Source organism: Strix uralensis, chromosome 4 (genome assembly GCF_047716275.1).
Source record: "Strix uralensis isolate ZFMK-TIS-50842 chromosome 4, bStrUra1, whole genome shotgun sequence".
In the NCBI taxonomy this organism is placed as follows: domain Eukaryota; kingdom Metazoa; phylum Chordata; class Aves; order Strigiformes; family Strigidae; genus Strix; species Strix uralensis.
In genome coordinates this window covers 58,986,332-59,000,073 of record NC_133975.1, presented here as the reverse complement: position 1 = coordinate 59,000,073, position 13,742 = coordinate 58,986,332, and the positions used below count along the sequence as shown (strand labels likewise).

Below are 13,742 nucleotides of genomic sequence, written 5' to 3'. Positions count from 1 at the left end.
ACATTTTAAACATTTCTGTGTGGGCTTTCAACAATTTGGCAGTCTAGCTGGGATCAACTTGTGGAAAGTACAGGTCATCAGGAGATTTCTTATATTGCTGTATCTGAAGAAATTTCAATAAACTTGTTGAACTTCATAATACAGAAGTCTCCCATCTTTTCCTGTTTTCATATAAATTTCAGAGGTAGGGTGGTGACATGGGAATATATGCTGTTTGTGTGGAGTGCATTGCTTTAACCATGACAGGATAGAATCCACTGCATGAATTTTTACCACAAAGTGAGCAGAACTGTGACTTAGTTGACTTTCATTGGTTTTCCTCCATTTTTCCTGCCTGTAAGACAATCTGCCACCCAGAAAAAAGATCCAGATCTTATAGGAGAGCTGCAGCTTAAAATTTCTGGTAGATAGCTCTGCAAACAGCACTTTGTATGGAGCTTAGGAGGGTGGTTTTTGGCAGATAATTTAGGAGTGAACATTGAACTTAGTGTCATTACATTACATTTGTACTACTTAACAAGGACTGTATTCTTTCCTGCTCTTCAGCATAGGGGGAAGTTTTTGCTGTTTGATCATTATGTACAATTCTAGCGTGAATTTGCCCACCAATCACTAATGATATAAGTGTTAGAGGAAATCAGAATGACTGTTACAGCCACAGTTAATTAACATATTCACAAAGTAGCCTTGACTTTTTTTTTTAATATATTTTTTATTTGTATTTTTTTCTGTATTGTGTCTGCACTTTCTCTACTGGTGTCATGATCATCTTGAGGAGATAGTTAAACTTACCTTGACTGTAAACCCTGATACAATGCAGGGTTTCAAAGTAGCTCAGTAGCGTTCCTTCTGTGTTTTCCACTGGGTGCTTTCTATTGGGCAGAAGATTAACATAAAAAAGCTATGTCTGTTTTCTTAAAAGAAGCAGATGAAATTGACTTCCAGCAAATTTCACAGCCAGCCTTATTGATGCATTATGTTTATACATCTCTTCTGTTATAGTTTTTCCCTACTACACAACTTGTGCCTTGTATTTGGGTAGCTCTGAAAAGTTTGGGTTATGTGTTACATTATGGAACTTCACTACCTGATGAGTAGTGAAAGTTTTTGCCAGCTGAACACTTGTGGGGAGGAGTGCAAGACTTATTAAGGCTGGTTTTAAAGGCTGGTTTTAAGAGAGCTGCTGGATGTATTCAGAGATAAGACTAGTATCCATTCAGTTCTGAGGTATTCAACAACATAAATGTACAAACCCTTCCTGCTCAGTAAACAAACCATTAATTTTATGTAAATAAATGCAGAGACCATTGCACTAGATCATAATGCTACACATATGCTTCAGATATTTAATTCGTAGTTCACAAAACTTAAAAACATTTCTTTAGAACCTTAAGTAATGTTTCTGTGAGATAAATACTAAATTTTCATTTTTATGGCAAGAGAGATCAGGGGACAACAGTTTCAGGCTTGGTTTAGGAATGGGTTCCTGTTTGTGCAATTAATGTAGCTTTGTCTTCTGAACTGCTGTACCTAGTAGCTCTCAGAAATACGGACTTGGGTGCGTACTTCTTGACCTGTGACTTAAGAAATAAACCGTATTTGTTGAATTGTCCTGCTTTGAAGACAGTGTCAGTGTCAGACTTGAATTCTTGCTTCTACTCTTCTACTGTAGTCTTGGTCCCTAGAAACTACCAAGTATCTTCCTTCTGTGTGCATGTTCCCGCGATAAAGTTTCTTCATTTCCAAACTGTCTGACTCATCAGAGAGCCGAGAACATGCTGTACCATAATTTTTTCTTTAATCCCATATTAATTTTCATTCTTGCATGAAGGTGGATTATAAATACTTTGTGTCTTATCTTCCCCATATCCATCATTATCCTTTAAAATGTTTAACTGGTGAATGTTTCCTACCAGTTGCTTTGCCACTTTATAGCTATAAAAAGTCCTTGAGGTTTTGCAGTTGTACATGCTTGTAAGGGATATCAGCAGTATCACTCATGCATGTCTATCAAAATGAGGCAGCTCAAGTTTCCAGACGTTAATCAACCCTTCATTATACTGATTTTTGTGTTTTCCTCACACAAGAGCAAGCTATAGTAACTGTATAGAGAAAATCTATTCCTATTCTTCAAAGAGCAGTGAGCGTATTATCTGGTACCATTTAATTTTACGAGACTGTTACCAGAAAGACCCCAAACCAACTTTAAAACTATGGTATTCACAGAACACTTCATGCAGCTTCACTGAACCATGAGGAATGGGTATCCCCTATTTGTATTTTAATACACAGAATATTAAGCGTTTTTACACTGCTTATACATCTTCAAAGTGGATTGCAGTACTGGCTCCTGTGCTACCTATGTAAATCATTAGCAGGCTGCCGGGGAGCTTGAAGTTGCTACTGTTTAGCAACCTGTTACTTTCAATGAACAGTCCAAATTTATTTTGAATAAGGAATAATGAGACAGTTCTCCAAATATAAGCACTCTAGCCATCTTCAGCAGCATGTAGTTTGACTAGCAAACTTTTCATTAATTTAGCGTTTTTTCATTTTTGTTTGGCGTGTCATTAAAAAAAATGTGGCGATGTTAGTATAGAAGAATTTTAAGGATCCTATGACAATTGTACAAAACTGGGAGCTAAAAGCTTCCTTGGCCACATCACCCACTGATCCTCTGCCCTTGTGCATATCACTGTCTGTTAAATCCAATCAACCCAGCAAAACATAGGTGAATTTTTTTGAATGCTAGGTCCCTCCTCAGAACAGAGACCTTTCCTGAATACATTAATTACTATAGCTCTCTCATCCTATAAAGTACAACACTTAACTGCATTAAAATACCAGTTTAAATATGCTGAAGAACTGGGGAAATAGAGCTATGACCTGTTCTGATGGGGGTAAACACATAGGTCACCTGGGTTTTTATTTAAGATGAACCTTCATTAGCACAAAAAGCTTTGTCAGTTGAGACCTGACACTTGCCATCTGTAGAATTAGGTCAAAAAGATTGCTCATATTCTTTGTAAATGGCAGTAAATTGTTTTTAATGTAGATCAGCAATTTAGAGATGTCAAAGTATGTTCCATCTTCTGGTTTTATGACGTACATTTATACAAAATCTGCAATTATATCTACATTATTAGTTGTGAAATTTGAGGTTAACTATTATGCTGTTTGGATGAGTGAAACTAAATCTGCATGTTCTTGAAAACAGTACTGTTCCTTTTCTGAATCACACTGATTTAATTCATTGGGTGAATTCCTATGTAGCAGCACAGAGAACAGGTAATCTTGCTATATAGTTATTTTGCTATATAATCTTGCCATACTCTTGCATGTTTTGTTATATCTGTTTCCTGAAAAACTGTATATGTAATAAGTGTGATTATTTCTTGTGGATTTTCTGTCAGGGTGACCCTGGTTCTTCTGCTGCAGGAATTAAGGTAATTTAGTTTTAAAGCAGTTGCACAGGGAGAAGAGGGGTGGTTGGTCTTTGTAGTGTCACAGATATTTTGGGTACCATTAACATCATGGTTTTACCCAGCTTTATTTTTAATACATTTTGTCAGATCTCATGTCTTTCATTTCTTTTCTTTTAGGGTGAACCTGGTGAATCTGGACGGCCTGGTCAAAAGGTATTAGTTGGAAATGTTCAATTTTCCTTTTCTTTACTGTTGAATTTGTGATAAACGATGTTAGAGATGTTATCAGTGGCACTTACCCATACTAGGATGAGCCCAAGGCAGTATAATTTAACAGCTCAAGGCCTGTACACGTTTGGTGTATGATCATTTTGTATTTTAAAAAAGCACAGGAATGGTGATACTAATTAACATGAAAAGCAGTATTAGACTAACACACCTCCCCTTCTAGCCACAGCACACTTCTTGTATTGAAAGCTTACCCAACTGCAGCTGGTGAGGCTAACAAAGGACGGCTCTGCTCCTTGAGTGATCACAAATTAACCCTGCATGTTTGACTGAATATTAACCTTCAGACTATGGTACATTATTACATCTCATTAAGAAGAAAATAAATATTGACTAGAATCCCTTTCACATATACCTGTAAGGGAAATCAAACTGTCAGAGGCACATGGTGTTTTTGGAAGGACATAGACCAGGTAATGCTGCTCTGTTCTTCCTTCCAGGGGAAGAAATTCCCCTGGGTGCTCTGTGGCTGAGGCTGCTTTTGCAAGTAGAGGTCCAGCAGGAGCTGTAATGACTCTGTGCTGCATGAGGCCCTCTGAAGCTGGGGAATTTCCTCTCTGAATCCATGGTACATCAAACACAGTGAATGCTGTGCCTTCAGCTGCCTTTCATGAGAGTAGGAGGCAGATCCTGCTGGGGTAGCTGGTGAAAGGGCAAAGAGAAGAGACAATGAGGGAACCAGATTTTTGCTTTGCAGTACTTGGTTTCACGTGGGAGCCTTCGGCACCATTCTCGCCTCTTGTAACATTGCAAATTACCCACTGCTGCCAGAGTGGAGCGGAGTCCAGCTGCCAGTTGCGCTAGCAGGTATTCCAGAGCTAAAATTCTATATAGTGAATGGCAGTACAACCATTTTCTAATACTCAAGGTCTTCTGGTGACTAAGCAAACCCCCAAAACACATATAAAATAAAATAAGAAGTGAAATCTTTTTGGTTGAGAAATTATAACTGTCATCAATTATAACAGACTAAACAAAGGCTATTATGGTTGCAAATGCAGTTCTTCAGTAAAATGCAGTTTTAATTAGGAAAGGTAATCAAAGTAGTTTAAAGCTATCTAATCCACAGAATCATTCAGTGTGTGCATTCTGCAGTGTATGTTTTGATTGGGTAATAAACTAGAAAATGCACTTAAGATCCTGCTGAGATTCATACTCTCATTAGCTGGCTGCCATGGAGGCAAAACTAGCAGTGATTTATCAGCAGGCTCCTGGATCTCAGTCCCCAGGCACTCAGGTTTGATCTCATTTAGGTAACATAGATAAGTGGGAGGTACGCAGTTCAGTTTCTATAGTCTCAGCTTGTTGTTCACACCAAATGGGGCTTAATGTGCTCTTTCCACTTCAACTCACAAGCTTCCAGTATGCTATATTCATGTCCCCAGCCCACACCAGAAGCTCCCGTAATGCACTCGTTCAGAGTGCCTCCTCCAGCCAGCTGCCCCGTGTCTGCTGTTCTGCTCCCTGCTTAGCAGGAACTCATTCACCCCACCAGAGGTTGTGAGGGACCCTTTTTTCAACTGGAGGCATGTCTCTGCCCTCTATGCCATCTCAATACTTTTCCCCCTACTGTCTCCCATTCATATTTCCTTCCTCCATCTTCCCTCCTTCCTTATATCTTTTTTCTTCTTCTTCCAGTTATTCCTTGTCCATCTTCTAAGGACAGATAAACGTTGAGCTGCCCACCTGAATATTATTTACATGAAATGAAATGTGACGGTATTTCAATGGCTTGACAAGGCTGTTGTGTGCCATGTGTATTGCAAAGGTGATAGAAAGACCCGCCTTGCCAACCTGAGCATTATGAGATGGAGTTAGTATCCAACCTTTGTTGCTTTAAAAATCATTCTTCTCATAAATCATACTCAAATCTTTTGTATCAGGAAAGGTCCAGAAAAGAAAATATTATCCCTTAACCTACAATACTAATTCTAATGAAGCATTAGTGATTTCATTGTGTTTCGTGTTTGTTAATGTATCTTTGAGCGGCATTTTAGATTACTGTGACTCTGAATTGGCTTTGCTGGATCCTTTCTGCTTGTTATGGATGGGTCTGTGGAGGTTAGCTCTGTCCTCAGACTAAACAGGGACCTACTGCAGCAGTAGTAATAGATTATCAGTTACAATTATTCAAATGCTGTGCTTACAAGTGAAATTCAGTGTTTCCAAAACTAGATGAGAAAAGGTCATGATAGAAGTGTGGTTTGTGTGGCTACTCAAGTAAGAAACTGAAAGACAGAGGAGTAGGGTTTTGGAGCTAGCTTTTTGTCAGGAATGAGTGCAACAGAGGCCTTTTAAAGGATTATTCTTTTGCAAGAGTGACAACACATTTTCTGCTTTAGAAAGTATTAGGCAACGTTCAAAAAAAAAAAAAAGTGTCTATTGAAAATGGTATCCTAGCCTCTATTCTTTCATCTGATTTTATAGTTAATATTTTGAGACTGTAATCTTTCCAGGCAATGTGAACAGTTAAAATTTTGGAGTAACTGAAATGGACAAAGAAGTTGTTATCAGATCCTTCTATAACATTTAAAAATCACTCCATTTGGTAAAGTGATTTGCAGACCCTCTATTATGTTTTTCAGTTTGTGGCAGAATGTAATTTCATTTTAGTACTTCAAGTCTATTTAATATTATTGCCTCAAAGAAGTGGGTTTTGGTACTGTCGTCTGATGAACATCTGTATTATGTACACATGTGTTTATGTTCATGTATGTATACAAATGTATATGTGAGTATATGAATGTATGTAAGTGTGTGCATATGCACACACATGTAAAATATTTTAGTAGCACAATCTGTATGAATCAGCCCAAACCACAGGGTTGAAATCTGGATTTCTATAAAGCTCAGGAGTGTACAAAATCTGGAATACAGTTCAACTCATTATAAAGGTAAAAGTTGGCTTCAGAGTTCAGACCTGATCTTCCGGAAAGTTCAGGGAATATTTAGATCCAATGTGCTGGTTAGAATCCATGTCTGTATTAAAATCTCCAGCCTTAAAAATAATGTTTTCTTCACATGTTATTTCTCTTTTTTTTTTTTTCTGTTCATCATCTTTATTTCCCCAGACAACATCTTTCCATTTAGCTGATACTGCAAAATGACCATTCATGAGAATGTTGTCATTCTTGTCTTAGACTAATATCAACTTCATTCAAAAATTAATACATTCAATTTTCAATTCCTGTTACAAAATTACCCTTACAAATGCAGTACTATAGGTCTTTTCATTGCAATTTTAAATAAGCAAGGTGTTTCTGGGTAAAGCAATAGAAGGTTACATTCACACTAATCTTCATGACACCATGTATATTCACAGATAAATAGCAAGCACTGAAATGATGCTATGGATAGCTCTATAAAAATGATGGCCCAGTTATAATTAGGCAGTCCTGCTTGAATCGCGCAATTTAAACCAAGCTCTTTTGAATTGTTTTGTAACTAAATCAGACAGCTACACAGCACAATATCTAGCTCAGAGCTGAAAATGGAACAGAATTAAACATCTGTTGTAAGTATGGAACTGAAATGGCAGTGTTCAAAATGAACCAGTGCTGCTTGTTTTCTTCTCTTTGGTGAAGGGTAATGTGAATTCATTTTTGGCTTTCCTGACATGGATTTTCAACCTGGGTGTCATCTTCACATCCGAGGTTCCCAGAAGATATTTCAGGTCTTAACATGACTCTTACTAACTGTACATTTAAGTCACTCAATTTGAAAATATCAGTCCTGCTTGAACTGACTAGCAGTCATCTGTGCTCTTTTATCTTGCTGCAGAATATACAGGGGTGTTCACTGGATAGTGATCATAACTGAATAATGTCTGTAATATTATGTAATTTTCCTGTGTAGGGTGAACCAGGTCTTCCTGGGCTTCCTGGACTCCCTGGGATAAAGGTAAATAAACTGTAGTCTCTGTTGTACTGGGGTGGACACCATAAAGAGGGGGACTGCAAGAATGTGGCTAAAATAGACTTACTATACGTGTGCTATATGTTCTTCTCTGGTGGGGGATTGAACTGGGGATTGTCACAGAAAGGTTTCACATGGAAAATTGGTTGTCTATGAGTAAGCAAACAGTATATCTTACATTAAAATGTGAAGTAGAACATTGCATTCTAGTGCTTTAAAAAAAATAATCTAATATAGTAGCTTTTAATATTTTTATTTAATGGAAGTGGTTCATCATCAAAGTTTTACTTGGTTTCTGCTTTGATGTGTGCTTTCCAGTAGCAACAGTCTACTGAATTTACCAAGCCTCCAGCCAGAGAACTGCATTAATTATACACAGGCTGTGGAGAACTGGCTCTGTCAACAAAAATATTCTGTGCTCCATTACACAGCAGTGATATCCACTGACAAGTCAAAATGTTTTAATAAGATCCTACTCAGCATTAGCTGCAGTTCCTGACCCTAATACCTGGTTTACTCCCTGGCTTCTGTTTTGTCTGGGTTCTAGGTAAGTTGATACAAAAGACATGTGGTTGGTTTAGTTCTAGCATAAGTGGTTGCATTGGGAGCTGCAGACACTTGCAGTTTGAGCTGTAACTGTATAGTACTGCACTAAGTGAGTGGATTCACATATCTTGAGTGAGTGCAGATTAGAGTGGTTCTTCTCCTTTGTGGCAAAGACTGTTCTTTCAGAAAACAAAATCTCTTTGAAACTTTTTCTTTGCATTTCAGCACAGGCCTGTGTATACCTCAGGAGATAGTTTATATCATTTCTCCAATAACAAGGGGAATAAGCCAGAGGCCAAACTCTTGTCCATGTTGATAGGATTTGGAATTTGTCTCATGGAATGTAACATTTGCAGTGTTTTTCTCAAGGGACATGTGAACTGCCACAGCACTGAAGCATCATGTCCCTTCTGTGTTACCAGTGAATTATGGGAAGAATTGAAAGTGCATGTTAAAGCTTGTGTGTTGTAATACCTGAAAATGTAGTTCCCAGGGAGGCTGTTCATTTTCTGTGAGAGTGAACTCTATATTGACTAGTGAAGATCATGTAGGAGCAGAGTCCTTTCTGTGATTAAATTGTATTTTTATAAGGACCTTTGACAGCAATCCCTATTCGGTTTACTTTAACAGTGAGCAAAGAGGTACCTCAGTTGGAGGTCAGTGCCAGCGTCCTGGGGGCATTTGCCAAAACCAGCTGGAGTTACGGCTGGTCTTTGGGGATTCCATGTAAAGTAAATAAAAAAAGACTAAATCTGAGCCTCTGCTTTGGGAAAATTATTGCTGTTAAGCTTTATTTCTTGGTGGTAAGAATGGCTCAGAAGGGCAGCTTTCAGATTCACCTGACAGGCAAGATGTGAAGAATGGATGAAGTGTGGGAGTTTTGCCCAGTGAAAGTTTGTTTCAAAATTCATGGATACAGTGGAAAAACAGTACAGTTGCCTGCAGTACAAAATGGAATAATTTGGTCAAATATTAATCCTTTAGGAGAACGCTAGCTTCTACTAAAAATCTAGGCCAGAGGGACACTAGTGATGGTTCAGTGAAGTGCAATTCTGCATTGAGGTGGCTAGATGCACCAGATGGTGACAAGCAAGTTAGCAAAACATGCACAGGAGAGAGCAAAGCAGACCTGGTCACATCAGGATTGACGGATGGGTGCTGTTTGATTCAAGGCATTTGTAAACTCTAATTAAGGAGTCTGTAGATAAAAAGCCTAGATTTTGCTCTCACAGAGACAATGTCTGTGGCATGGGAAGTGGTAGCAGAAACCAGAGTATGACTGGAGTTAGGAATGTGAACACTCATCAGCAAAGAAAAAGCAGTAGTTTAGCCCCTTTTGTCACCCTCTGTTTTAGCAAAGATTTATATATCACCATGTTAAATCATCTCATCAATTTCCAAGAACAACCTCAGTGATATCTTACAGGGAAACAAATTTCCAGTGAACTGATGTTGATTGCAAGCTACTTTGAAATAACAGCAACTAGATGAAAAACTTGAGCGTGGAGGAAATCCAGTTGTGTGGACTTGCAATATGTTGGTGATATCATGGTGTTACCACACAAAATCAAAAGCAATCTTATTTGGAGCAGTGACTTTCCTTTTTTTTTTTTTTTTCTCCTGACTGTTCCTTCTTGTTTATTACATTTTTTTCAGGGCTTCTGGGTCTTCTTCCAACAGGACTTTATAAAACTCTATAAAACTTTATAAAACAAAGATATGTCTTTGCTATTTTATCTTAATAGTGATATGCAGTGGTGGTGTCTTTGCTATTTTATCTTAATAGTGATATGCAGTGGTGGCATAATGTAACAGATGTAGTACAAACCCCACGCAGTGTCATTATAACATCTAAGAATTTGTTACAACGTGTAAGAAGTTTCCATAAGAGAAGTTTTTTCTAACACTTAAATGGATTACAGAGTTCTTGTTCATTTGCATGCCAGCACAGTAGCTGTCAGCAGGGATTTTGCAGGATATTTCCAAACTTTGTGAGATGGACATCTGGCAACTCAAGCAAAACGCTAACAGGGTCATGTAGGAGAAGGTGATGGGGTTCAGTACAAGGCAGTGGCCATTTCATCTCTTTCCCAGTAGGAAAAACAAAATATTCCTGTGTTGCTGGTGTTGTTTTGATACTGTTCTTGTTTTCTGCAGTATTGTTCTCTTCAGTTTCTGTTACATTACACAGGCATGCACATGCACACTCAAAAGTCTTCTACAAAATTTTCTGTTGAGGTCCCTTGCAGCTAAAAACCTGTAGGGTTGTCACTGCACCTTTAGATCTTTCTTCAGTCTTATATAATTGGAATTACAGAATGTTCTCCAAATTTGTATCTTCCTATGATGTTCTAGAAATTAACATACTCTGTTTGTTTTCTGGCTTTTGCCCTGAGTTATTGGTAAAACACATTTCCCAAGCAGGTTTGAAAGGTCAGCCCTAGGTGATGAGTGCATCTGAAATGCATTAATTCCTGTAGATGAATGGATATAGGTTAAACCTGTGTTCAGGTGGCCAAGTAGTCAAGGAATGGGGACAATATGTTTTCTGGAAATTAGATAAATAAATAGAAAAATTTCATATCCATTTGATATACAGTAACTCAAATCACACAGGTGATTTCGAATGAACAAACTATTTTCTGAGGATCGTGTTTACAGAGTGTTATGTTCTAAACAGCTTTGGAATTGTTGGATGTTGATGGACTGATACACACAGGCATCTTCAAGACAGATGAGAAGAGGCAAGAGAAGACTCCATGTTGCCTAATTTTGCAAGAATTTCCTTTAGTATCTTCTAGCACTTCCATGTAAACAAAAGATCAATATACAGGGATATTCTATGCATAGGAAACTTTTGGATGTAGTTCTTCTGGTCTTAAATATTTACCCTTTGACTATTGTGTAAGGAATTGAAGTCTCCTTTAAATCTGTTAGTTGAACTGCAAATTTGCTTTCTTGTGAATGAATCTCTCCAGAGTGGCAGGCTGTATTATGACATGTTTTAGGTAACTGCGTGCGTAGATAACTCTTTTTACAAATGCTAAACCAGCCTGTGAAAACATAAATGCCACACCAGGCACAGGACCGTATCTTTCTAGCTACATCTAATCCTTCTTCTCATGGTTGAATAAGCTTCCGAGGCATCCAGTCCAGTATGCTTGATCATGTAGCTAAACTACTTAAAGGATTAATAAATACTAATCACTAGAAAAGTTTCAGCTTCTTATAATGCCATTTCAATTAATTAATCAATGTTCCCAGGAACCTGTTAGAGCTTGGTTGAATGTGATACATGGAGTCTGAATGAACAGCAACATTGGACTGACATGCAAGTATCACATCTGAATTCAGAGTATGCAGCAGGGTCTTTTATTACTTGCTTTTCTAGGCCCATTCACTATGCATATGCGGATGTTTTGGGAGTTCTTCCTGTTCTTTTTCGTTCTCTCCTCATTGTCAGTTGGTGCTATGGAGGAAACACAAGTGCAGTCAGTTATTTCCAAGACAGTGATGAAGCTGTCTGTGACATGCTGGAGAAACGTTTCTCAAGCACCTGTTGCTGTTTAGGAATGGCTGGAAACTTAATGAGCCCCTGAATGCGTTCCACTGTGTCACTTGGGAAGCAAGTAAGGCACCTAAATACAGAATATTAACTCATCGCTCCAATATCCCCCAACTGACGCCAAGCAGACACAGAGTACTTTCTATGAAACACAAACTTCATAGATCTGTTTTATCTCATAAGTTTCATGGGATGATACGTACGAAGCAGCACTCACTTACTGTAATGGAAATCATGCATACCCTTATTCATTGTAATGTCAGACATCTCTCAAATCCTTTCTGTTGCATTTTCTGGCATTTGGGCAGTGCAGTCCCCAGCTTCATCACTGCAGTGGGAGGCCTTCACAGAACACAAGCCTCTTCCCAGTAGCAGCACTTTATGCAGGACCTGGCTTTTCTTCAGCATTTCTGGCATTTCTCCCTCTGTGTTTAAAACAAATACTGAAACAAAGCTTGTGAGTGCAACTAAGTTGTTATTCTATCATGTTTGAGAAAACTGCCATTGAATGATAGGGTATGAGAAAAGAAAGGCTGCTTAGGCCTTCTCCTTTTGGGAAGTAGGGAAAGTTTTCTGTGTTTTCAAATCCAGTGGAACTGACTGATTCAATAGACTTGCCAGTACGCAGCATCTTCTATCTTTTTATACAGTTACTTTGGATTGACTTCCCTGGGACTGTGCCTGAGCAAGGTTTCAGAAGAACCTGGATAAGGATATGGAAATTTGAATCATGGGGGTTTTTTCTTCTTTTTTTTTTTTTTTTATGAAAGGAAAAGCAGTTCTAATTTTCACCTGTTCCATACTTAAATTTCTTTTTTTCTGTTCATACTCAGATCTTATCTCGTGACTTTCCTAATTCCATGTAAAGACTGAAAAACTTGCTGCTCCACAGTAGTTATTTTTTTAACTCTAGAAGAGTGGATACTCCTTTCATCCAGTGAGTTCTGTTAAAAAATGAAACTTTCAGAGAAAATGAGAAGCAGAATTTTCAAGCTGGATACATAGAAGTTAGTCTCCTGTTTAAACTCTTTTAGAAAGGAGCTGTTGTTGAAGCTCATGTGTTTAGGTGTTGCTCTTGTCATCTGGTAACAAAATTAAAGGAAATCTGAAGTAAATGGTAGTTCCAAGCACTTCATTTTGGAGTCAACACCATTCACCACCTATAGGAAAGTTCTTCAAACACCCCATTTCCCCAAGGAGTTCTTAGGAAGGCTGAGCACATTTTCCTAATGCGTTTTTCCTCTTCCATATTTCCATTCTTCTTCCTGTTTTTCTTCCTTGTTGGTGACTGTTACCAGGAAACCTGCAGGGCCTATATCTCTCTCCTTCCATTTTTTTCCGGGACTCAGATATTCTTGCCCAGGCTTCATTTCATCTTTATCCTGTAGGTCACCGTACTCAGAACGCTTCTAACCTGAACTCAGGAGCTGGAAGGGACCAGCTGACCTTGTGACAGGCATTTCCGAATCCTGGATACAGAGATGTGTGGAACATGTTAATTGCAGCAACTGAAAATCGTGGGAATTCAGCTTCAAACCCTGCTTCACAGAAACTTAAGTTCCTCCCTGATATGCACTTGCCCTAGCTGATATATATATTTTGAAATATTCCTGGGTGGACTAATTTCCAGCCTTCCATCACTCACATACAGGGTTCTTAAGAGTTGAGTCATCTGCCTGAGCAGAAGAAAATGTCAGTGTAGTATAGGTCAAATACTGAGAAGTAGACTATGCAAGGATACATGATCTGGGTGAAAATGGGAACTGATCTGAAAAAACAGGACTTAGTACCTGCATTTGGAGGGCTAGTTTTCAGAAGTAGCATTATGCATGGGTAGGTAAAACATAAAATTCAAAAAAAAATACACAAGTGTGCAATTAATTTTCAGTATTCAGTTTCCAAGGTAGAAGTATATATGCAAACAGGTATCTGTATGTATGTATTTACATCTCTAGCTTTGTTCATTCTTAGCTGTCTCATTTCCATATGTTATGGCAGTAATC

At 38.2% G+C, this 13,742-nt stretch overlaps 1 protein-coding gene across 1 annotated transcript in view; it reads left to right on the top strand.

Annotated features, from left to right (window-relative positions):
• COL25A1 (collagen type XXV alpha 1 chain) overlaps positions 1–13,742 on the top strand; it is a 322,715-nt gene that overhangs the window by 260,933 nt on the left and 48,040 nt on the right. Inside the window, exons 16-18 of the mRNA XM_074866905.1 lie at positions 3,414–3,446; positions 3,603–3,638; positions 7,569–7,613. Coding sequence (XP_074723006.1) covers positions 3,414–3,446; positions 3,603–3,638; positions 7,569–7,613 — 114 coding nt within the window. The remainder of the gene's footprint in view (positions 1–3,413; positions 3,447–3,602; positions 3,639–7,568; positions 7,614–13,742) is intronic.